General features: G+C 41.3%; 1 protein-coding gene across 3 annotated transcripts in view; it reads right to left on the reverse strand.

The window, feature by feature from the left end:
* Htr7 (5-hydroxytryptamine receptor 7) overlaps positions 1-14,725 on the reverse strand; it is a 79,657-nt gene extending 64,932 nt beyond the window's left edge. Inside the window, exon 1 of one of the 3 annotated variants that reach the window (XM_060388563.1) lies at positions 13,550-14,725. In XM_060388563.1, the coding sequence (XP_060244546.1) occupies positions 13,550-14,097 (548 nt within the window). In that variant the 5' untranslated portion in view covers positions 14,098-14,725. Of the gene's footprint in view, positions 1-12,925; positions 12,993-13,549 lie in introns of those variants that run through there. The other 2 variants (XM_060388564.1, XM_021631261.2) reach the window with 2 other exon arrangements.
* Between the last annotated feature and the right edge of the window lie 11,459 nt (positions 14,726-26,184).

Here is a 26,184-nt window from a genome sequence, read left to right on the forward strand (position 1 = left end):
TTGGGTCCCCCTCCCACTGAATACTGCTACAACTGCTACCCCATCGCCTCACCTCGTTTTCTTCCCTCTCTTCCCTCCTCTTTCCTATTTAAAGAACCTTATGATTATATTGGTGTGACCAGGCAATCCAAGAGAATTTCTCGACCTTCAGGGCAACTGGCTGGAAATCTTGATTCCACCTGCTACCTTCACTACCCTGACCCTTTTACGACACACAGTCGTATGTTTACAGGGTCTAGGAATTTGTACAAAGGTGTTACTCGGAAAAGAAAAATTTTTTCCAGCTAAGTTGCCAGTTAGCCTTCGTGGCTGCAATATATAACATGAACTGATATTACTAATTTTTCAGACTTTAGTTTTCTCCAACAAATGAAAAAAAAAAAAAAAACATTCCCAGAAAAAATCTTTTAGCATTTACGTGGATATCTCTTAATATAATCAAGATGACTCATAATTAACTGTCACAGCCGCTTTGTAATACACATTCACTGAATTGCATTTCTAAACTCCAAAAAACTTCAGAACTCTGAAATACATCCAGCTGGCCCAAAGGATTTCAGATATAACATTAAGAAATTATGCTAATATTATCATTATGGTTGTCCTTAATATCTTCATCATCTTGTCTGAAAGGGAGGAGAAAATGCTCTGTTGTTGACGGCTTAACATATCATGCTCACAATGCCAATACCAAAGGACCTGCAGCAAGCTCAAAAGACCAGATGTCAGAGCACAGACACACACAGACACCTTACAATTGCTTCTTTCTTTCTGTGTATCCCTAGGGAAAAAATATTCACCCATGATGGTTAGATATTGAACTTCTCTCCCTCACCTTAGAAGAGTTTGAGTTCCTTATAAAAAGAATCAGAATCATTAAATGGGATTACATAAAATGAATCATGTAAATCTCCTGTCAATGGTCCTGGTATAGAGTACACACACAATAAATGGTATTTCTCCTCCCAGATGCTCTCTCTGCCCAGGCATTCCCCTCACCTACTGCCCTCACCTAACACCTATTACTTTCTTTGTGAGATTTGTGAGCTTAGTTGAAAATGTGTTGATTCTCTGAAAGAAAAAGCTTTGCAGTTTTCATTTAATTCTGTTTGCATTTTTATCCTGATCTGCAGCAATGATGGTAAAAGTCATCCCTGGCTTTCAGCTGCTGAGCCTTTCACATTACTGGCAACTTGTCAATGTCTGTGTTCCACAGGTGCAGACAGCCATAAGTGACTCACAGCTTACAATGCCTTGGGGAGGACCATTCTTTGGCATTGTTGCTGCCTACACTTTTCTCTGTTCTCACCACACAATCTCTTTCATCCTAATTTGCTTTCCCAAGTAAACTCCACTTTCACCAAGGGGAATGTTCTATAGGACAAGGAGTTAGGCCCAGATACGTGGATTCAGAAATCAGCAATACCATTTCTTCCTTCTTCATGGCCTCCTTCCCTCTTTTCTTCAGTCAACCCACAAAGACAACTGAGCGCTCGCTATCTCCCAGAGATTCTGCTGGGAACTAGAAACGCAATTTCTAGCCAGACTACCCCAGCTCCTGCCATGTAGATTGGACAGATAAGCCCATGAATCATGAATTCATCACAGCTTTAATTACAAACTGAAGTGACTGCAAGACAGAAAAAGTGCAGAATGATCTAACTCTGGGGATTCCAGGGATGCCTAACATGTCACATAGTAGGCAATAGATACATCTGATGTTAAAGAATCAAATGACCTTTGGATTCAGACAGTTCTTGCTATATGCAATGTGTCTGAGTGTCCTCAGCACCCTCACCTACAGATTAGTCTTGAGAGTGGTCCTATATGTCATGTTCATTTTTATTCAGAAGATACACTCAATAAATATGCTCAATAAATATATAATACATTATAAATATATAATAAAATAAATATATAATAAAGGTATACTCAATAAATACACTTTGCAAGTATGCTAAGAATATTCAATGAGGTATTATTGGTTATTGTTATGTGTCTATAAACTTAAGTAACATAAGAAACACTCACAAAATGGTAGGTTATATCTGAAATATTTACAAAGTAAGATGTCACATCTACACTGAGATGTGAAGAAATGTGAAAACATTTGTAAAAAAGATGATCAATTTGGGGAAGAAATTGGTAGTTAGATTTAGTGGTTCAAAATAAGTTAAACCACATAATAGACAGCACAGTGGCAACTGATTATTAGGAAGAATTCAAGGACTCCAGTATTTCTTAATCTGGGAGCCAAGACACTCTTCCTTCATTCTCCTCCTCCTTCTAAAGCATGGCCATGGACAAAAACAACCAGACCTCTTGTCACTGGCTTCCTATTCTAGGCAACAAGAAGGGAGAGAAGACAGAAAGAGGTGGGGGGGAAGTTATAAGAAAGCCAAAATATTAATACTTCTCTTAGCATCTCTTGGGCCAGACTTAATTAAAGTGACCACACCTACTTCCTATTGAGAGAAGCTAGGAAATAGTCTTTATTCTAGGAAGTCGGAGCTTGGGTTGGGTGGAGTATTTCTATAACTAAAGAGGAAGGAGAGAAAAGAGACTGGGGAGGGCACAGGCAGAATCAGCAACAAGGGGTAAAGTCTTACTGACTTAAGCATCTTCCCTGATATCTCTTTGCTTGGAAGCCCTCCCTGCTCCTCCTCTGAGTTCACTCACATGCTAAGTAACAACCTCCATTCATGAGTGCTTTTCTTTTGCCTGCGATACTTTCTGGTATTTTCATCACCAGTCTAATTCTACATTTGACTGTGATCTAAGACAAGATTTACCCATACCACTGGCCCATATAGCAACTTCTATTATATTCCACAAATAATTTTTTCTATTATTTTCCACAAATACATATGTTTATATATATATATATAACATGTTTATATATAAAATGTATACAAACATATAAATACGCATTGCTTGAACTGGTTTGAAGCATTATTCTATCTGTATAAACCATATATAGTTAGACTAGTCACCTGTGATCTCTGATCCCTTGATTCCTCTAACAGCACGTGGGGCTAAGAACAATCACTTCATAATGCTGCAGGGAGTGTGTGAGGAGATTTGGAATGTGGAAGTGGTCTCTGAACAAAAAAAGCAATCCTGTTGGCTAACATGCAAAGAAAATTAAAGCTGCTTGTGGGAAGTGTTACCTCCCAAAAGAACAGAGGATTCTGTCTCTTCTCTCTCAAAGCAAGAAAGTTCCGACAGTTCTTAAAATGTATGTACAAGCTGCGAATTAATGATAGTTGAGAACTTCCTTCGAAGAGGAAGGCGATCTGGAGAGGCCAGAATGCCCCTGCACTGCTGATCACAGCAGAACAAAAGCCAACAGCAGAACTCAGATCATCGAAGGCAATGAGTCATAGTACCTGGCAAGGAAACAAGACTTGAGCCAGACACCAGTCAGAACTAAACACGGTGGCTCTTGGAAAAGCACCAGATGACTTCCTGTAACTGTGAACAACCCAAGGATGACCCCCCCGCCCCCACATGCGGAGCTGGACTCACGAGACTGCTGATGGTACTTAAACAATCACTGCATCTGCTCAGACTAATCATGTATTGGAAAGAGAGCCAAATGTACTTCACAAGCTGTCATCAAATAAACACTTTTGTTTCTTTTGCTACAAAAGTGATGTGTTTGTGCTAGGAAAAATGCCTAAAATATATATGGATGCTTTAACAATAAATTCAAGCTCTAATTACAACGCCTGTCAAGAAAGAGAGCACTGCAGTATCCCAGAAGCATGTCACTTGGATCCTAATCTCTTTCCCAGCTAGAAAGGATAATTATTCTTGTTCTCCTTAGCCACCATCCCTCCTTGTTTAACTTACCAGTAATACACAGCCCTACACAATGTTGTCTATTTCTTACTTTTCTTGTGCATGGAATCACATATTCTTTTGTTCTCTTCTCCTTCTGGTCATCATTATATATGGGACCCTACAGTATTAATTGTTAAAATCATAAGACGCCTAAGATTTTATTTAATTGGCACTGTGTGCTCTAGTAAAGCTCTCTAAGCGGTTCTGATTTATAGTCAATTTATCCAAATACACGAATCACAATTTATTTGCTCATTCTATCATTGACACATATGTGTACTGTTCATCTCAAGCTCAGGAGTTTTAGGTTGGCGAGTACTATCAACATTTTTATAGAATGCTTTTGATAGACAAGTCTCTCTCATATGCGCTTGCAGTGAAGTAACAGAGGCGTGGAGTACCTGTGCTGCCAGAAACACAGGACAACAGGAAAACATGCTCCATGACTCACCAGTCCACCACTACACTGCTAACATATGAAAGTTCTCTTTGCCCCTCATTCTTGCCAACATTCAGTATTTTTTTTTCAGACATTTTAATTATTGATCATCTGGAAGGGTGAACACTTTTAAGCTTTCTAACTTAATATCCAAGTTAACTATTGTGCAACACGGTAGGACATGCATGCGGTCTCAGCACTTGAAGGGCTGAAGCATGTGGATCACCAGTTCAAACGCAGACCAAGCTGTGTTGCAAGATCCTACCTCACTAATAAAAAAGCAGAGCAAAATGAAATCACCCATTAGTGAACAGAACCTCAAATATGAAATCAGTTTAACAAACGCAGGCAAGCATGGCTTAACAGCAGAGATTGGAGATACATTCTGAGGAACACATTATCTGTCAATTTTATCATTATGGAAAACACATTATTCGCCCAAATTATAACTAAGTGATGTTATAATTTTACGAGACTAAAATTGCATATGCAGTCCATCTCTGACTGAAATGTTGTTACGGGGGGATGGAGAGATGGCTCAAGGACTAAGGGCATTGGTTGCTTTTCCAGAAGACCCAGGTTCAGTTCCAAGCAGCCACATGGTATCTCACAGCTGCAGTCCCAAGTTATTCAACACACGTACTATGTACAGGCATACACATAGGCAGAACACACACTTACAGAAAATAAAAATAAAAGTTAAAAACATTTTAAATGTTGTTATGCAACATGACTTGGATATTACTTAATGGCTTGTCATGGAGTAGGGCTGATATAGGAAAGCCTTTGGTATTGTGGAGAAAAGAAAACAAACAAACAAAAGATCAATATGACCAGAATGTAGAGAGTAAGACATAATATTCCACAGAATGTTGAGGAGTGAGACAGGGACAATTCAAGGTCCTTGTAGATATGCTAAAAGAGTTTTAATTTCATTCTAAATGAAATGAAAAGCCAATGATGGGTTTTAAGCAAGAAATTTACATGATGCCATTTCTATATTTGTATGTTTGAACTATTTCAGGCACATATTCACTTCTAGCTGTAATGAGGTTTTCAGATGTTTCTGACCAATGTTTCCACTTAAAGCAACTTTAAAAAGCTTGCTATAACACAAAGCATACACATCCCTTCTTGTAGGTATCACTGAGCTGTTACAACACTAGGTCTCCAGGACTAAAAACACTACAGAAGACAGGAAGGTAGGCTAAAATCCCTTTGGCTCATTAGCCAAAACTGGGTCAGGCCTGAAGGGCCGAGAATCCAGGAAAGAGCCTACACAGTGAGATGCTTTTAAGAGTCAAAAACACCAGGAGAGCTTTTGTCAATCTTCTGGGACCAGAGAGACAAAAATTAGAGACTTGAGAGGCCAAGATCCCAGTGGGAAGGGAAGGGAGGACCAGAAAACCAGGCGAGCACTAATCTGGCATTCCACTCAAGACATTTGCTGAATTCTGGAGCCAAGGAAGCTTTCTGGAGCGAGAGGCTAAGAAGCCGGAAAGCTCCCATTCTAAAAGTTTTCAGTGGGAGTTTTGACAGTCTTGCAGTTCTCAAGAGACTAAAATATAAGCCAGCCAGCGGGAGAAGTCACTGAGAACACCCAAATCTCTGAGCTGAAATCCTGGGAAAGCTGCATCCTAGAAAGGGGCATCTGCCAGTCCTGGCACTTCAGCAGCTTTGGGGGACAGCTTGTGATAGCCCGCCTTCACTGTCAACTTGATTGGATTTAAAATCACCATGGAACCATTCTCTGGTTGTGTCAAGAAGGTGTTTCTGGAAAAGTTTCGCTGAAAAGGAAAGATCCCCTGAGTCCAATCAGCATCATATCATGAGCTAGTATGCTGGACTTAATAGAAAATAAAAATAAAATTTAAAAAACGTAAGCAGGGTGCATACCTGTAGTCCCAGGACTCAGGGAGGCAGAGGCAGGTGGATTGCTTTTGCGTTCAAGGCCAGCCTAATTTACAAAGTGAGTCCAGGACAGCCAAGTCTACACAGAGAAGAAAAAAAAAGGAAGGAAGGAAGGAAGGAAGGGAGGGAGGGAGGGAGGGAGGGAGGGAGGGAGGGAGGGAGGGAGGGAAGAAGGAAGGGAAGGAAGAGACTAAAGGGTAAGCTGAGTGACCAGTGTTCACCTCTGTTTCCTGACTGAACATAGACCATCAGCTGCATCATGACACTGAACATGATTTTCACTCTGCAGTGAATTTTATCCCCCCAAACTAAACCCATGCTCAGGACTTGGGAGATGGCTTGGTCAGATGCTTTTTAAACAAATCTGAGGATCTGAGTTCAGACCCCCAGGACCTAGGGTTTTTTTGTTTTGTTTTGTTTTTGTTTTTTGTTTTTTTTTTTTTTTTTTGTTTTTTGTTTTTTAAGCCAGGTGTAATAGCCTGTGTCTGTAATCCTAATGCTAAGGAAGCAGGGGAAAGTGGATCCCCTGGGCTTGCTGGCCAGCCAGTTGGTGGGCTCCTGGTTTAATGAAAGACTTTGTCTGAAAATAAAGCAATTCTCCTTTAAAAAAAATTGGGGGGGGGGGTGGTAATTTGATCACAGCAACAAAAAAGTTGGTAGCAAGAGTGCAACTGTTGCCATGATAAATTTGACCTAGGCACTTAGAACTCATCTGCAGAGGAGAATGGAAGAGTATGGAGCTTCAAGCTACAGAAGCCCTCTATTTAGATGCTGTAAATAGAGCTCAGTGAACCATTCCAGGAAAAGTCTGGAAGACCAGAATGCTAAGAGAACTGTGGATAGCGGATGCTTCCGTTCATGAGGTTTCAGAGTGGAACAAGGATTCTATCAGGACCTAGGCTGGAGGTCATTCATGTTGCAGAGAATCTGGTGGCATTCTGCCCTTGTACGAGAATGTGAATGAGGATGCGTTTTTAAATAATCGACTAATTGGTTTGTGAGAGGAAATTCAAGATAGGATAACTAACAGACTGATACATGGTTATCAGTTACTGCCCTTATCCAGGCTCTGCAGTGAGAGACAACAAATGAAGCAGAAATATATGAAAAATGTGTGTGCAGTCTGGTGAGGAAAGAGGCATCAGAGAGCTGAAAGTAGAGAAAAGGGAGGGTGCTGAAAATAAGCTGTAATTGTTGAAGTGGTTAGCTCCACAGTGGGAAAACTCTCACTCCGCACTAGGATGATAGAAAAGTGCTCTGCGGGCAAGACCCCATCCGTTGAATAATGCATTGTAATAGTGAAAATACATGTAAAAGGTCAGAGACTGGACAGAGAAGGGATTTTCTGTTCCAAAATGGCCATCTACCGAGATGTTTCTCCAGGGTCAGCCTCAAAAGCATGCAAGGAGTGCTGCAGTTAAAATCCCAGGGGTCCAAGCTACATCTCAAGAGGGACTGTCTTATCCATGATACTGATTTTTCAGGCATGAGAGATATAGGAGGGAATGGAATCTCATGGGCTTTCGCTAAGGTTCTAGAAAGCAAATGAGGCCAGGCAATGTGTAGTAAAGCTGGATTCCACACAAGAAAGCCTAGGAGACAATTTCATTAAGCTAGGAATGTGAAGCTAAAGTTGAAAGAGAGATTCCAGAGCTTTAGAGATGCCAGAGACATGGGACATCAACCAAGGAAAGCTAAAAATCACAGAGGGGGCCTGCCCTCCTCTCCCCAGACCCAAACTGAAAACCTGTATAGCAGAACCAAGGCAGTTTGAGCCCAGGTGATTCTGTCATGAGTCCCAAATGGTAGATATGGAGCTACAGGGTTGGGTGTTTGCCCTGAATGGTTTCAGTCTTGCTTTGATCTGATCCTTGTTCTGATTCTGGTCCTTACTATCTTCCCATTCCTCCTTTTTGGCATGTGAATGTTCACTCTCTGACACTGTATACTGAAAGCAGATGCAGTGGTGGTTGAGGCTTTTGCAGTGCTGGTTGTTGTTTATAGGCCATCATAGTTAAGCCATTCCTTTGAGTTTCAGAACACACTTTGGACTTCTGAACAGTGTTAGAACTGTTAAGTCTATGAAGACTTTTTTAGAGATGGATTAAATGCAGTTTGTATTAAGATGAAAGTCAGGCTTTAGTAGTAGAATGTTATAATTTAAGTTATATGCTTGGATGATGAATTAGAAAGGAGTTTTTTATGGTTATCTTCATTGCCAACTTGATTGAATTCAGCATCACCTCTGCGTGTGTCTGTGAAAATATTTCCAGAAAGGTGTAACTGAAAAGGGAAGACCCACCATCAATGTGGGCAACACTGTATCATGAACTGGTGTCCTGGACTGAATTACAAAGGGAAAGTACTTCCTGACTGTGAAAATGATGTAAATAGTTGCTTTACATCCCCATGCCTTCCGCTCTGTGATGAGCGACACCCTCAAGCTATAAGCCAAAACAAACCTATTCGACCTTAAGTTACTTGCTACCAGGTATTTTGTCACAATAATAAAAAGTTATCTATAGCTCATCCTTTGATACATAGACTTGAGCAGATGAATTATTGGTCCCCTGCTGGTAGCACTGTTTGGGGAGGCTTGGAAGGTGTAGCTTTGTTGGAAGAAGTCTACTACTGGAGGTGGGCTTTGAGAACTTAAAGACTCTCATTATTCCAGGTTTGCTTTCTCTGCTTCCTGTTCGTGGTTCAGGAAGGGAGACCTCAGCTTGCTGCTTCAGCCACTATGCCTGCCTGCTTCCATGCTTCCTTGCCATGACAGTGATGGGCTCTTAGCCTTCTGAAACCATGAGCCCAAATAAGCCCTTCCTTCTATGGGTTTCCTTGGTCATGGTGTTTTACCCTGGCAATAGAAAAGAAACTAACACAAGGTTCACAAAGTGACTTGATGAAAATCATCATTTAGAGCAACTTCATACATAATAGCACAAACTAGAAATTTAATTTATATATAACATATATATATATACACTAATAACAAATGAGTGCATCATTGTACAACAAGAAACAACTCAGAAATAAAAATAAATGAATCACTAATAGGCTAAAAACTATGGATTAATCTTATGGACATAATGATGAGCAGAAGAAGGAGACAAAAGGAATGTGTGCTGGAGCTGGGCATGAAAGACAAGCCTATCATCCCAGCACTGGGGAAACTGGAGCAGGAGGACTGGGCCAGCTGAAGCTATATACTCATACATGTCACAAACAAAAACCAACAACAAAAGAGCATATACTATACAACTCCAGTTCTACCATTTTAAAAGTTCTAGTCAAGCAAAACCATGTTATGATGATGTCATTGGCTTCCTTATGAAAACGACAAAACAATTTACTCTTCATTTATTCTCTCCTGAGTGCATAATAGAGGTTACAATGCACTTTGTGAAGAAAAAAGGGAAGGGGGAGACTTTTGTGAGGTTGACGCTGTTGTGTTTTTCATACTGCTGACCATGAAGACCGTAAAATTTCTTATACTGTTGACTATAATTTGACTCAGTAAATTACCAAGCTCTACACATAGGTTGTACACTGCTCTATAGGTATTTCAAAAGGTAAATTTTAAAATACATTTCAGATGTATGAGAAGCTATACAAATAAGATTGTGTCTACCTCCAAAACATTTTTCAAAATCTTAATAAAACTGATGGATACTGATTCTGAATGGCACCTACCAGAGATAACCTCTCTCCTGAGCTGGATGTGCATCAAGCCTCTGTACTATTTTAAACTTCTGTATCTTTTTTTTTCAGCTTTTTCAAAACAGAGTTTCTTTGTTTAGCCCTAGCTCTCCTGGAACTGTAGACCAAGCTGGCCCTGAATTCTCAGAGATCCTCCTCCCTCTGCCTGCCGAGAACTGGGACTAAAGACATGCCCCACTACCACCCAGCTACCTTTTTAAGGTTTATATTTCTTGTATAAAGGTCCAAAAGCAACAAATGAAGTCTATCCTGCATGTTTTAAAGCTCTTTATGTTAAGTAATTTGAAGCTGGGTGTGTTGGCACAATCCACAGTCTGGGCACTTGGAAGGCAGAAGCGGGGGGTCAGGATATCCAGGCCACTCTGGGACTACACAGTAACTCTGAGGCCACCCTTGGCTGTGACTTTATAAAGGAGACTTTCCGAGAAAGGCACAGGGAGCTTTGCAGGACGGCAAAACTGTGTCTTTCCTGTACTGTTGATCACGTGGGTTGGGTTGGATATTTACGCTTAGCCAATTGTCAGTTCATGGATGTAACTCAGCATTTGGAAAGTGAAGGCAGAAGGATTATGAGTTCAAGTCCAGCCTGAGCTACATAGTAAAACTTTGTTTCAACAGGAGGAAAAAAAAAAACATGTATTTTATTATGTCCAACTTTATCTTAACTAAGATTATATTTTTTTCAAAGATTAGAGTGTTTCTTCCCTGGAATCTCATTTTCAGGAGTTCTTTATCACTTTTTAAAATAAATCTATGTTAATAATAATAATAATAATAATGACCAGTCTAGGTTCTTCATAGGAAATAAATGGGGGTGGACAAATGAAACTAGAAGGCTGAATTTGAATATTACAGCAGCCTTGGTGATCTAGAACTCATGTAACGAACAGTAGAGAAGAAAAAAACTGTGAATACTGTTCTTTCAGTGTAACCAGAAAGCGGTATAAAACCCAGAGAACGAAATAAGTCCCAAAACGGGGAGTTCTTAAAAATGGAAGACTGAAATTGCCCTAGTAGAGAAGAAAAGCCAAACAGACCAAAGTAGATGCACTGATCCAAATCCAAGTCTCTGAGAGGAAGGGGATGGAAAAAGAGTTTTCTAATTTAATGGTTGCTACTTTTTTTTTTTTATGAACGTGAGTCATTCTCTGAAAGAAGTGCAGGATGGGAATATTGAGGCCTATGGAATACAAAATGCTTTTGCATCAGAAACAACAGGGAGAAGAGACCACCGTTATAGGACATGGTGAAGAAAAATATCAGGTTTCACTTTGGCAAGGTTAGTGTGGTGAGAGCTAAAAAGACCAGTGTTACCCATCCCTGGTTGTCTGGCACAAAGAGCAATGCCACCTGCTTCAGTTACTCAGGGAACGGAAGAAGAATAAATTGTTTTGATGCTTCATTTTGTGTTACCTGGCATGTTCTACAGTAGAGCTGAAGAAACTACTTTTCCCCGAACTAATTCACCTTACTGATAAATGCATCTTCTTCCAACTTCTAGCTTTGGAGATTCTTCTGAGAAAAAAAAAAAATCAATACTTCTGCCAATTTTATCAACTCTTTATTTTATAAAAAGAAATAGTATGCAGATATAAAATTCCATTTAGGGAAAAATTACCAATGGGTCAATTCTTGGGAGAAACCAAAGATACAAGATGTGCCTGCGTTGCCATGATTTCTAACAATCACAAGGATAGAGTTAGTGAAAACCTGAGAATCTCGCCAAGATGAATTAACCTCTAAACTGCATTCAGGGCATCCCTCCTGGGACTAAATTGCATGTGCACATGGAATGAAGGATGCCCTGTAGGAACTGCAGGGTGAGCTCAGCCAACCCTGGATGTGCCCGCAGCAACGGGGGCACAGGCTGACAAGTTAGCACAGTATGCTGTTTATCATTTTTCCCAATTCTGAGATGAAGAAGGGGTTATAAAGGCATCGCTTGCAGCATGAATTGATATTTGTTTTATTACACTCGGGTCCGCTTACAAGGTCTCCATTCATGGAAGAACTGTTCTGGTTGGCTGAGCATTTGGTGTCTACGCATGTAACTCATGGATACACTTATTATGTATACTGAGAGCACTCTCCAAATTCCTGTTGTCACAGCCAGACTGTAAATACATATGTTTTTTGTCATTTTTTTTTTTAACTACAGTAATTCAGAACTTCAGCTGCCAAGTTTGGTGCCAATATTCTCACATAGGCAGTTCATGCTCCACACTTAAAATAATTCCGTGTTTGCTTTCAGAAGCTCCTGTCATGACACATAAAGTGGCAGGATCCTTTTTTCAAAAAAAAAAAAAAAATCAAAATCACCACCTAAATACAACTACAATGTTTCTTTTTCTTGACAAGCATTTCCTTTCCTATTGTCCCCTTTATTTAGTAATTATAAAGTCTGGTCAAGCAGCGAAGTAGAACATTTCTAACATAACAAAGCACACACAGCAATGTTTTCAAGGAGAAAAAACCGGAGGAAATCTCAGTTACGCGCCAGGGTGCCCTCTGAGGCACTGTCATTTTAAATGCAGAAGCCTCACTTATTCTCCCCATGCTAAAAGGGCTCCACATTTAAAGGTTCTGCGGGTCCGCTAAGAAAATGAGCAACTATGTCTCAGTATCATTAAACACAACAGGGTATATAGTCCTGTGCTGGTTTGAAATCACAGCAGAATTCCAAGTGTGTATGTTAAGGCTTAATATTTTAGTTTCCAATGAAACAGAATTGTTCTGTAGCCAAGGAGTATTGAAACCATACTTCAAGTTGTCATTTGCATAGGCCTAAGGCCAAAGACCTGCTCCACCTCAGATTTCTGTGTTCTTAGAGTCTGAAGAAACTCCGGGGATTCTCCTACTCCACCACGAGAGCTAAAGCAGCATTCTCTCTCTCTCTCTCTCTCTCTTTCTCTCTCTTTCCCAACCTCTGGTGCTTCAGTTACTCCACTGGGAGTTCTCGAGAATATATTCCTAGATTCCCAAGGAATATGACGAAAGACTAGAACCAACCTTTCAGACAGGAGTAAGGCTCCAGTCGGTAAGCTTGCAGGAGACCAACAGCATGGCCAAACACTGAAACCAGACTTCCACGAGAACAAGATTCAGAATTAGCATTCGTAAGAGTGCAGGATTTAAGAGCCCAACACTAGGACCATTCAAGGGCCTTTCTTCATCCTTCAGAGTAGCTCCTAAAATCTGGGGAGCACGATGCCTTTTTCCCTCCTGACTGATTTCTTAAAGAGAGAAATGATTTTATGGGTCACAGCAATGGCTTGTCAAGCTAGAGAGCATCAAACCAATTTCTCCCCCCCCCCCCCAAAAAAAAATACCCAAGAAAACAAAATACAAGCAACGGGACCCCCTGGTGGAATTGCTAGTGCTTAAAAAACTCTGGTCTTAGAACCATCGCTACACTACACCAGAAATATTTCCAGGTTTCTTTTTAAAGGTATGCTTAGCCTGAGCTTGAAGTTGCTTGATTGGTGTAGGGGTGATGGGTGTGGGGTTGTATTTTAAGCTCAGCCCTTCATCCCGCGGCGAAGTCTGGCTCGATCCTCCCAGGAAAGGCTGGCGCGGGCTCAGAGCCCAGCACATCCCCAAGCGGAGCCTGGGACGGGGCTGACCGGCCCTTACCTGTCGATGCTGATCACGCACAGGGTCATGATAGAGGCCGTGCAGCACATGACATCCATGGCGATGAAGACGTTGCAGAAGAAGTGGCCAAAGATCCACTTGCCCCCGATGAGGTCGGTGACACTAACAAAAGGCATGACCGCCACGGCCACCGAGAGGTCAGCCAGCGCCAGGGACACAATCAGGTAGTTGGAGGGCTGGCGGAGCTTCTTGACGAAGCACACCGAAATCACCACCAGGCAGTTGCCCGCGATCGTCAGCAGCGTGATGAGCGTCAGGATGGAGCCGATCACAACTTTCTCGACTCTGCCATAGTTGATCTGCTCCCAGCAGCCGGAGACATTGTCCGGGGGCGCGTCCCAGGTGGGCGCGGGGCTAGCCGTCACCTCCGGGAAGCCGCTCAGCAGGTGCGGCATCCAGGAGCTCACTACCGGGCGGGCGCCACCGTCGGGGCTCAGGTCCTGCAGCCCGCGCCCCACCTCCGGCAGGATGAGCGAGCGGAGATGGCCGTAGAGGTCGGGGCGGCCGCTGCTGTTAACGTCCATCATCGTGCCCAGCGCCGCTGCCCATGGAGCCGGCGCCCCCGCCAAGCGCTCCGGCTGCCCGGCTGCCCGCCCCGGGGCTGGATTCACCTTGCCCGCTCGGCTCCGCGCGGCCCAGCCATGGGGGCCGGCGCCGGCCACTGGGGGGCGCCCGGCTCGGCCTCGCGACCCCCGCACGTCCCAGGGTCCCCCCGGCCGCGGCGGGTGACGCGTGGGCGAGGACTCCCCGCGGGAGGCGCCCGAGGTCCCCGACGGACGCGCGGCGGGCGCGGGGTGGCGGCCCCGGGTCGGGCCGGGCTGGCCGCACCGCAGCCCCCGCAGCCCCGCAGCGGCGCGCGCCGGGGCCGAGAGCGCCGGGCGGCCGCGGCCGAAGTTGCGGAGTGCGCCCCGCCCCTCGCGCCCGCCGCCGCCGCCGCTCCCCTGCGGCAGCCGCGCGGCGTCCCAGCCGCCGCCTCCGGCCGCCACCGGCGCCCCGCGCGCTCCGGGACGGGCTTCCCCCGCCGGGCAGCCCCGCCGCGCTGCACCGGGCGGACGCCCAGCCCCGGCTCGCCCTGCCGCAGACCCCCTGGCCTCAGCCCTGAAGCGGATGACAAGCTGGTGGGAGCTGTTTGCTTTGCGATAAGACTCGGGGGTCAGTGCGTGAGCCGGTGAAGAACCTCGTTGGAGAAATTTTTAAGATCCTTTCATTAAAAAAAAAAAAAAAAAATTAAATAACCTTTTGAGCACCACGCCACGCATCAAATTGATACTTCCGTTTCCCATTTTGACCACTTATGAGAGAAAATGAAGATGGAAAAGAAGAAGCAGCCAGCAGCCAGATGGGGTGGGTGTAGGAGCTCTGATGAAAAGGAAAACAGAAAGAGAAGAAAAGGGGGAAGGGGGAGAGCAGTGCCTGAGCAGGCTGGCACTGGGCACCAGCTTCCTGGGGGCTTCAACTCTACCCAACCTAGAGACAGGCCTCTGCTTGAAAACATGCCTTTATACTAATTTCCAAATACACAATATCGACATGTGGCTTGAATTTCCCGTCACACCCTAGATGTCTTGCATACACACGCAAAGAATGATCAGCTATAATGTTCTGCGGAGGTAATCCTGGAGGTGTCTATGGCCTAAAACCCCCTCTGGTATTCAAACTCTGTCAGGGTGATTGGTTTTTATTACCCACGAGGCTTTGCTTCATTCCATCTGTTTGAAAGTTTTATTGGAAGCCACGGTGATTTCTATAGTTCAAGGCTCAAAAAAAAAAAAAAAAAAAAAAAAAAAAAAAAAAAAAAAAATTCAAATACCTTTTCTTCTTTAGTTAAGCCCCGGTGATTTACAATATAATAATAAGAAAAACCTCTAAATATATTGATCTGAGTACTGAATAATACTCTCATTTTTCAAGGTAATAGCGCTATTTTGGCAGATAAGAGGAGAGTTACTATCGCAATCCCCTGATTAAGTAATTACTATATTCAAACTCAGGCTTGGCTAATTGCCGGGTCTACAATCTTGCCCTGTAAACTGAAAGAAATTAAAGAGAAAAACATATGCTCTAAACGGCAGCCCAATGCACACAGCACCTTTGCTAGGGTCCACAGTCCAAGGCTGTCTGTCTAGGATGCAATGTAAAAGTATCACCCTATCTTATATTCACTTGATGTGATTGTCCTCTCGGAGGCTTACTGCCTCATCTGCCACCCTAGACCCAGTCCTGGAAGCTGCTAGCCTCCATACAATCTAATCTAGGCCTAGAATGTTTTCAGCCTCTGAGACTTAACTGCTGAATAAGCTCACCCTTTTTTAGTTCTTTCTGAATTCTGGCTGGCTGGTTCAACTCAGCTGCTCTGGCTGAAACTCAGCGCCAAGCCGACTGATTCAAACTGGCTTCTCTCAGCTTCGGACTGAATTGCTCTGCTTGGCCTCAAGCTAACTGGAGATATGTTCTAATCTTCTGGCTTCTTATTCTCTGGCTCATTCTGTCTTCACCTGTGTCTAGCTTGCTCTCTCTCTCTCTCTCCATAACTGTCCAGGTAAAACTGTCTCCTCTCCCCATCCTCTCTCTATCTCTCTGTGCTGATCTTTTAAGTCACCTCTTTCCTCTCTGTTCTTGTGAGCTGAGAGTTCTTTCTCTGATTCCTCACTTCGCCTGCCTCTCAATTAGACATCACTTTCAAACACAGCTGCTTAGTTCTACAAACTAATCTTACTTTCATCATTTGGGATTAAGGGTGTGTCTGCATTTCAGCAGGATTACACTGACCTAGGTCTCTGGATGTGATCAAAGCAGCCTTGCTGCTGGACTAAAATTCCTCTAGAGCACAAAACAGTATTATCTAACATTAAAGGAGAATGAAGTTTCTTCAACTTCATGTAGTGCTATATTTAATCTCAAACAAAAATAATAATTTGTACCTAGAAGGCAACTTTGGGACCATTTGCTCACCCGTCTATACAGAGGAGAAAACAGGGGCTGGGGAAAGTTCAAGTTTGTCCAGGATTATGTATGACTACATTGAAATGTGTCTATCTTTCCTTTGGACGTTTAGACCTGTCCTTGGGCTTCTGAAAAAAAAAAAAAATCCCTCACAGTGGTTCATCTCACAAGACACCTTTGCTTTTTTTGATTTTAACTCATTTCTTTTTTTCTGTTATTTTTGTTCCTTCTTTACTCCCCATTCCCCCCATACACACAATTATTCAAGTTATAGTTTAATGATTTAAATTATATTTTAGAATGGTGAATGGTGAATTATACAAAGCTTTGGTGATTGCTACTTTTTATACTGGAAATGGATAGTCAATTTATTTTTCCAGTTACACACTTGCCTGGTTCAGTAATATTTGCGAGTCGCTTCTGGTTCTTGCCTTTGTTTTGTGTTAGTTCATTCAAGCTGATATAACAAATAAATAAATAAATAAATAGTAACACTAACTTTATGGGAGAGGGGGGTGATTTCTCACAGCTCTGGATATCCAGGGATAAAAACCAAAGGCTAGCAGACTCAGAGGCATGGTTCACAGGCAGCCTTCTCGCTCTGTCCTCATACTGTAGTGAGGATGAGAGGGCCTTTTGGCATCTCTTATATGAGGACATTAATCCTATTAAGACTCTGCTGCTGTGACCTAACCACCTCCCAGAGGGTCTCCTTAGTGCCACCACACTGGGTAGCAGGATTTCAGCATGAGAATTTGAGGAAGAAAAAAATAAATAAGACCTGTTTAGTCTATAACAACTTTTAAATTACATGACATACAGACACTCTAAGAAATCATGGAACATGATTTTTTTTTTCAAAATGCCTTTCCTTTTGTCAATATAGCATGTGGTCCAAACTCGCCCTTTTAGAGAACAGTCACCTCTATTATATTATCCCTACTCGTGGTGGAGTCTGTTTCCTAAGATTTGCTAGATTTTTAATTTATAAGCTGTCACAATGCATAAACATGGTCATTGAAAACCTTTGCCTTCTTCAGCATTACCTTGTGTATGTTGACTTTAAGTTTCATCTATCATTGTATTATTCTGAAATTCTGACAGAACAATCTGGAATTCTTGCAGTTTTCCTCCAGCCTTCACGGACAAATAATTGTATCCTAATAAAAATGCTAAAATCTTGCATCTGTTTCTCAATGCTTTTCTTACGAAGAAAATTGAAGATCTGGATTCACAAAATATTCACAAAATACAGAGGCACTTGTCTGAATTTGCTGCCATCCTTTCAGTCCCTGGGTCTGTTTAACATGTGAACCAAGGTGTTGCTTCCTACCTGTCTCCTCCCCCCTCCTCACTCTGTCACTTCTACTAGAGATAATAAGTGAAATGTTGGCATCTAAATCAAATCACATCTTCAGTCTTTATCCCTTTTTATTCCTTTCATTAAGGGAAACCACAACTTTAAAAGATACAAATCCTCAAGCAAACTCATTGCCTATAAAAATCATTCTCATGAAATTGTCCACGAAGGCACCTGGGAAAACAGCTTTCTGATGTTTCCAGCTGGCAGTCTCCTGCTTTCCAAACTGCTCTGGGAGAGTGCAGAAGAACATTGCTCTGAAATGTGAATTCTCATCTTTCCTATGTACCCTTAGCTCTGCAGCATGAATTCTCATCTTTTCTATGTGTCCTTCCTCCCTCGAGGTACTCAGCTGTCTCATCTGAACACGTGTCCCACATGGCCGTACTTAGGACATAAGCTTAGGACCATTTGTTTTTCCATAAACCAGAACATTCCGGCAATCTCGGCTTACTTAAGGAACAAAAGGTAAAGCTCCCTCTGCCAAAGGGCTCATGGCAACCCATCACTCAGTCTAGCATGCTCATGACTGCCTGCTGGGGTGCCAGTGATTTCCCAGACTCAAGCAGCAGGCTTCTTTGGTATAAGGCTACTCCTTCCCTTCTCCAAATTTTTCAGCCTTTCATTTTAATATCCCATTGCTCAACTCAAATGAATTAATAATATGGGTGTCCTTTGGCCCCAGAATTAATAAGAAAAGGTGAAATAGGTATAGTATAAGCTGGGTATCTCTTTATTTCGCAGAGACTCAAAAACTTCTCATTTTAGACGTTTTTCTGGATTTTGTATTTCTGTATGTATAAAGAGAAGCCATTCCTGGCACATTCTTTTAATATTTCTATAATCATGTATCAGTTCCCTATTCGTAAGCACTGTGTTCAATGCTAAAGGGGGCAGATAATCTGGGATAATCTGAACCACAAAGAGTTCAGATTATTTGATTATTTGTCTATGCATATTGAGATATCTTAGGGATGGGGCCTAAGTCTGTACATGAAACTCCCTCATGTTTCATATTAGCTTCAAAGCCTAAAGGGAATTCTATGTGATGCGTTCAGTGCACCTGCATCTTGGCTGTGAAATTTTTGTCATACAGGCATTCAAAAAGTTCCAGCTTTTGAAACATTTTGGGTTTCAGATTTTCATATTGGAGAGGTTAAACCTGTCTGGGATTACTGGAGGTAAATATCTAATCCTACCCTGTGGCCACTAGAAGAGCTCTGCAGCAGTACCACTTAACAGAACATGTTCTAGAGACAGAACACACATCTGCCAGCAAAGACATTCTGAGGCCTCGTGATGAAGCCAGTTAGTCTGGAATACACAAATGTTCTCTTCTCTGTGACAGTCCTTGTCGCCATAGTTACTCTCATTTTCCCCTTAGGCCCTTAGGGAGCTTCCTTTGGATCTTTGTTAGTACTTACTATAGCGTTATATCTTATGTTTGTATGCATTTCTATCGTTATGTGCATGAGTACTTTACCTGGATGCATGTCTTTGCGTGACATGCATGCCTGGTCCCCACAGAAATCGGAAGAATTGTAGTGCAGACATATGCCTGTAATCATGCTACTTTCATTTGCATTGGATCTTCAAACATTCAATATGTATTTTCTTCCTTCTGTTGAAAGACTGATCATTCTCTATACAAAAGAGAGTTTACATTTGTAACCGTTAATTTTTTTTCTTCTACCAAGCATGGTGACACATACCTTTAATTCCAGCCCTGTGAAGCCAGAGACAAGCATACCTTTGATATCTCTGTGAGTTCTAGTCAAGCCTGGTCTATATAGTGAGTTCCAGGCCAGTCAGAGCTACATAGTAAGACTGCGTCTCAAACAAACAAACCTCTTTCAAGCAAGAAGACTAGAAAATCAAGAAACCGGTGGGCATGGTGACACATGCCTGTAACACTAATACTCAGGACACAAAGTGGATCATCATGAGTTCAAGAGCAGTCTGGCCTACACAGCAAGTTTCAGGCTAGATGGGAAGAAAGAAAGAAAGAAAGAAAGAAAGAAAGAAAGAAAGAAAGAGAAGAAGAGGGAAGGAGAGAGGGAAAGTCAGAGAACAGCTACATTCAAAGGCGCTTATTTTATTAATTGTTCAGTATTTTCCCTTACTAGGCCTTTTTTTTAACATATAAGTAATACATGCACACCCTCTAGTGGGGATTTTAGTCAACAAACTTCTACAAAGAGAATGTCTAAGGAAAGCCACTGAAGAAAAAAAAAATGCTAAAGAACATATTCCATAGTTCTAAAGAAATCTAATAAAAACAGAAATTAGGCTCCTAAGTTTTAAAGTAATAGATAAAATTAGCCATACAACAAATTTAATTTGATATTATCTTGGAGGATATTCAAATGCAGATGTCAAGTAAGCAGGCAAAGGTTCAAGGGAAAATACATCAAGAGAAAATTTAGAGAAGCAGCCTGAGAATGCTCCAAGGTCCTGAGATACGGGAAAGGAAAAGAAGCTGAAACAGACTTGGGAGAGGTCAGAGCATATGGAGAACCAACAGAGAGTGAACAACTAAAACAGAACAAAGAATATGCTTCAAAGAAGCACATCTTAGTCACTTTTCTATTGCTGTGGTAAAACACTATGACCAAGGCAACTTATAAAAGAAAGTATTTAATTTTGCTTACTGTTCCAGAAGATTCGAGTCCATGGTGGCAGAGAAAGAAATGGCTGTGAGTTCACATCATGATCCACAGCTATGGGACAGAGAGAGGAGGGAGGAGAAGGAAAGAGGAGACAGAGAAAGGGAGACAGAGAGACATGGGGAGCAAAGATGCACACAGAGAGAGACAGACAGAAAGACACAAAGAGACTGGGAATAACACCAGTGTTTTGAAACCTCAAATTCACCACTAAACCTGCCTTCTTCAACAAAGTGACAGCTCCTAATCCCTCCCAAACAGTTCCACCAGCTAGCCAACCAAGTATTCAAAAATATGAGCCCATGGGAACCACTGTCATTCAAACCACAACAAAGAGGGAAAAGGTTAAGAAAGGCAAGAACACTATCTCAGTGAGGTGGTCAGAACAAAAACAGATGGGAATGGATTCAAGAATAGGAAAAAAGACAATGGCAGGAAACATTTTTGGTAGTTTTATTCCAAAATGTGGGAGCCAGCACTTCAAGCAAAAGCTATAGGAATGTGTGATAAAGAGAAATGTTAAAGGGAGTCTTTACTGAAGACTTGGGATGCTTCTAACTGTATATTTTCTAAAGCTTTTTGACATGTTAAGTCTCCTGTATTTTTCAAAAATCATACTTGAGATGAAAATCGGCAAGCTGGTACGGACTCAAAATCCACAGTTCTCATCTTCAGGGAATAAGAGATAGTTTATTCTGGACCCATTTTGAGTGACCATGGTCTGGGGAAACAGATTTAGGTTACCCCAAAGTTCCATGTTCGAACATGGAAGCAGTTTCGTGTAGTTGTTATGGTTTCACAGAACAAAGAGAGCCATAAATCGAGGTGAATTTAAAGTAGATTGGTGAGTACGGTGAGATGCAGGGGAGGTACCAAGTAGAACTAAGATGCTGCTTGATGACATTCTTTGGTAGTGTGCTGTTAAGTCAATAGATTCTAAAAGAATTTTATCTATTGTCACAAGACGTTACTTCCAATACAGAGCAGGGCAAGGAATGGCTGTTCTGAAAGACTAAAACTAGCCCAGATCAAGGTAATTTGCCTCTGAACCTGCAACATTCTAACGTCTTCACAGTACTGAAAATCCAATTGGTCCCTCAGTCTCCGCAGACACAGACTTCTTCCAGGAGTATTTTATTCATAACCAGACACGGTTTCTTTTCATGAATTTTTATTCACAGTGAGGTGTAGTTCCATGGAACAGCCTATGCTTTGTATTTACAGGGCTCTGGGTTTTAGCCTCAACACATAATAATAGGAAAAGGGGTGGTGGAGCAGGCAGAGGGGATGGGAGGGAGGAGGAGGAGGAGGGGGAGACACTGGTCCTATAGTTGTTTCTTGTTAGGTTAGTGGTCCAGAATTCTGCCCTCTGGGACTCTTGCAGCAGTGTCTGGAAACATCTTTCATTGCTAACACCAGAGAGACGCTCCGAGCATCTGACACTGCCCACCAGGGAGAGGAGCTTCAGAATATCACACAAGCTCAAGACAAACCCTGTAACACGATTACCTGGCCCCAGATGTCTTTTGTGTAACAGATAAGGCTCATGCTATAGATTACACTTCAACTGAAAATGTATGAAGTGAGGAATAAAACATTAGCTTATTTGTAAAAGAAATTCAGTATTTCTTTAGCTTAGAGTGGAAAATTGATACTATCTTATCCTAAGACAAAATGAAGCACACAGGGCTTTTTATTTTATCACTGTCATTACCATAATTATCATTAGTTTGTACTAATTTGCATTATTATACAGAATCCTGCATTGAAGCCTATAACTGGAAATAATATTTAGTTTTAATCAAAAAAGATTGTGAGGAAATATAAATACTTCTGAAATGAGTAGTTCTTTTATACAATGGGTTTTATAATCATATATATGGTATATATACATATACACACATATATACCATATACACACATAGATGTAAATATATCTACATAGATATATTCATATATACTATGAGGCAGAATGCTAATATTTTAGGCTTTTCAGATCAAATTGCAAAATCATGCCTCTTTTGGCATTTAAGTGGCTAAGGAGAAAAACATTTCCACAAATTTTAACTGAAATTCAAACTACAGGAATAGTACATTGTAAATTTTTTTTTTTTTTTGTAATACAGGTTTACTACTGAAAAGAATGTCATTCATTCTGAGGGCTGACATTTTGCTTAATTGGTGTTCAAAACTGGTGATCTCCTATCATCAAAGCAATGAAATATGTTCATTTCTTAATGATGCTCTGTAATGAGATTTTAAATACTCCATCTTTGCAAAGGCCCTTTTCACACAGGTACTGCCAAATGCTCCTGACAGTCTACAAGCTTATGATTTTCTATTGACATGAAATTCACATAACTGAATATCATGTATTTGAAAGTGTGGAATCCGGTGATTTTTAATACATTCATCAAGTTGTACAAACCTCTAGATGATTACATCACCAGGTTTAGTTTTCAACACGCTAAAGAGAAATGGCATGCCTGTCAAGGGGTCCCTCTCCTGTTCCTCTGCCTCAGTGCCTAGCAATCACTAACCAGCTTTCTGTCTCTACAGATTTTTCTGTTTGGTTTGGAGCATTTCATATAAATAGTATGATGCAGTTTGTGCCCGTTAATGTCTGTTTGGTTTTGTTTGTTTGTTTTTAATGCAAAAAATATTTTCAGTGCACTCCCATGGTGAGACTTGCAGTATTTCTACTCCTAAGTAATTTCTCAAGGAATAGGAAACCCAAATTTCACTCAGCTTTCTATCAGCTAATAAACATTTAGAAAGTTTCCACCTTTTGACTATTAAGGAAGTGTTATTATAAAAACTTGTATATAACATTTTGAATGAACTTGTCTTTTTGGTTACCTTGCATATTTATGAGCAGAACTGTTTGGACCACATACCTCTTTGTGTAAAGGTTGAAAATGCTTCAAAACGTTTTCCAGGTGAGCTACATCATATTACCTTCTCACGAGGAATTATGAAGCTTACAATTTGTCATACCGTCATCAGCTCTTTTTACTTTCTTGATTTTGCTTTATTTAATTAGAGACATCCCAGTAACTATGAAATGGTATTTCATTATGGCATCACGTAAAGTTATCTAATGATCAATGGTAGTGAGAACATCCTGTCCCACTGTTTGTCTACAGGGAGAGAGACCTAAATCTAAGTCCATCTGCCCTTTTAAATTTGGGTTGTTGGAACAGTGTGAAGAAGCAGCGAGAGTGGCTCCCCGGACAGACCAAACCTGTGCGCTGCTGCCGTATCCCTGCATGCACCGCCAACGTTCCCCTCCCCCGCCTGTCCAAAAGAAGGGCAAAAGGAGGTAAAGCCAAGGTGAAGGACGGCCACGGGGAAGAGCTGCAAGGTTGTCTGCAGAACCTGCTCCGGCAAAGCCAGAGCCCAAGACTAAAAAGGCCCCTGCAGAGAAGGGAAAGGAGGTAGCCCAGGGGGAAGAAAGGGAAAGCTGATGATGTGCTGGCAAGGATACGAATAACCCGAATAACCCGGCGGAAAACAGAGACTCCCAAACAGACCAGGCGCAGAAAGCTGAAGGTGCTGGAGATGCCACTTGACGTGCATTGCATTTCTGAGAACTGCGTGCTTCTGGTTGACCGAACAGTTTGAAATACTATTTTTTATCAAGTTTTATAAAAATGCAGAATTTTGTTTTACTTTTTTTTTTTTTTTTTTAAGCTCTGATGTTAGCACACACTTCATTGTTTTGGGGAAAAGAACATATGTCATTAACAAAATCTCTCCCAAGCTGGATTGATGATAGAAAACATTTTTTTTTCCTGGTAATTTTCAAAGACTCCTGTTGGCTCCCAGAATGGATGTCCTGGTGTTGACATATGTGGTCACCATGGCACAAAATGCCTTGTGGTATGGGAAAACTCTAAATTCATTTTTGTATCCTTCCTCCCCTGTACCACCAACATCAACTTGACTCCCTTAAAACCAGAGACCTATTGGAACCCTAACCCAAAAAGGGGGTTTCCAGTCTATTGGGTGATCTGGACTTTGCAGTGACATCATTAAGCGTCATCAGAAGTGTGGTGGTTCCTTTTATAAAAAATTGTGAATCTTCAGATTGATTTAAAAAAATGCTATTTTTTTTTTCATTTCCTGAAAGCCAGGGTTGGCTTGTGAAAAGTTGTTAGACAGCATCCTTAATGTGAAATTTCAACCCTCACTCCAAGCTGCTTCCCCTTTTTCAAAGCATTGAATGAAGATTTCATTAGGTTTTATAGTGGCTTTCTGATTTTCATAGTCTATACAAGAAGGGAGTTTGGAAGTTCTTGTATACTGTTAATGATTGTCTGCCCGTGTCCTGTCTGAAATACCATGATTGTTTATGGAAAGTGTCTTTAATAAAGCTAGATACATTAGGCCTGAGGAAAAATTGGGGCTGTTAATGTTTTGATGTTGATTTGTAATTCTTTACACATTCTAGATGTAAGACCCAACTTAGATATATGATTTCCAACTTTTTTCCAATTATTTGAGTAATACTTTTCACTTTCTCAATAATGTATTTTAACATACAAAGTTTTTGCTTTTAGCCTGGCATCATGACACATATTTGACACATAGGCTTTGGGAGACATAAGGATTTCTAGGACACCCCAAGATACATAAACCCTGTTAATCTCAGAAAATTCTTAGTTTTGAGAAGAATCAATTTGTTATTTTTTTTCCTCTCTCCCTTGGGATTTTGATGCCCTGTTTAAGAAAACTATCAGAAGAGATAATTCAGCAACTAAGAACACTTGTTGTTCTTACTGAGGAAAGCTGGGAGCAGGAGAAATGGTCCTCCCCAGGGAAGAACACACTAATTGATTGTCCAGTACCAAACGGTCAGCCCTGAAAACACACACACAAATAACATTATACGGACAAGAAGGTTATATTAGGAATACATATGTATATACATATATGCATGCACTAACGATTAGTGGAAAAGGGGTGCGTGGAAGAATTTTGAAGGAGAAATGTTGTAATTAAATTATAATCTTAAAATAGAATAAAACAATAAAAAGATAAACAGAAGCCTTAAAATAAAAGAGTACTTGTTGCTGTTATGGAGGACGGGGTTCAGTTCCCAGCTCCTACATGGCAGCTCAAACCATCCATAACTCCAGTTCCAGGGCACCCAATACCTTCTACTGACTACAGATGCCAGAAACACACATGGTGTACATACACACATGTAGGCAAAACACTCAGACCCATGAAATAAATGAATGCATCTCTTTAAAATTCAGTATCTTCTAACCTGACTCCATGAATATCTGCACCCATGTTTCTTCCTAAGAACTTTATGTTTGGGTGTTTGACTCATTTCAAGTTACTTTCTATGTACAATATGAATGAAACTCATTCATGTACATCTGAGTATTCAGTGTGTCAGCATCATTTGTTGAAAAGATTTTTCTTTTCCTATGAAATGGTCTTAGCACCCAGTTGAAAATACACAAGCCTTTGCTCTCATACTCTCAGCTCTCTCCATTCTACAATTTGCCACACTGTTTTGGTTTTTTTTTTTTTTTTTGTAAGTGTGTGTCCTCCAATACACCCTGCTCCGTCAAGGTTTTCTATTTGCAATGTAATATGAATTTTAAGCTTGGCTTTCCTACTTCTGTGAA

Source organism: Meriones unguiculatus, chromosome 1, assembly GCF_030254825.1.
Source record: "Meriones unguiculatus strain TT.TT164.6M chromosome 1, Bangor_MerUng_6.1, whole genome shotgun sequence".
Classification (NCBI taxonomy): Eukaryota; Metazoa; Chordata; class Mammalia; order Rodentia; family Muridae; genus Meriones; species Meriones unguiculatus.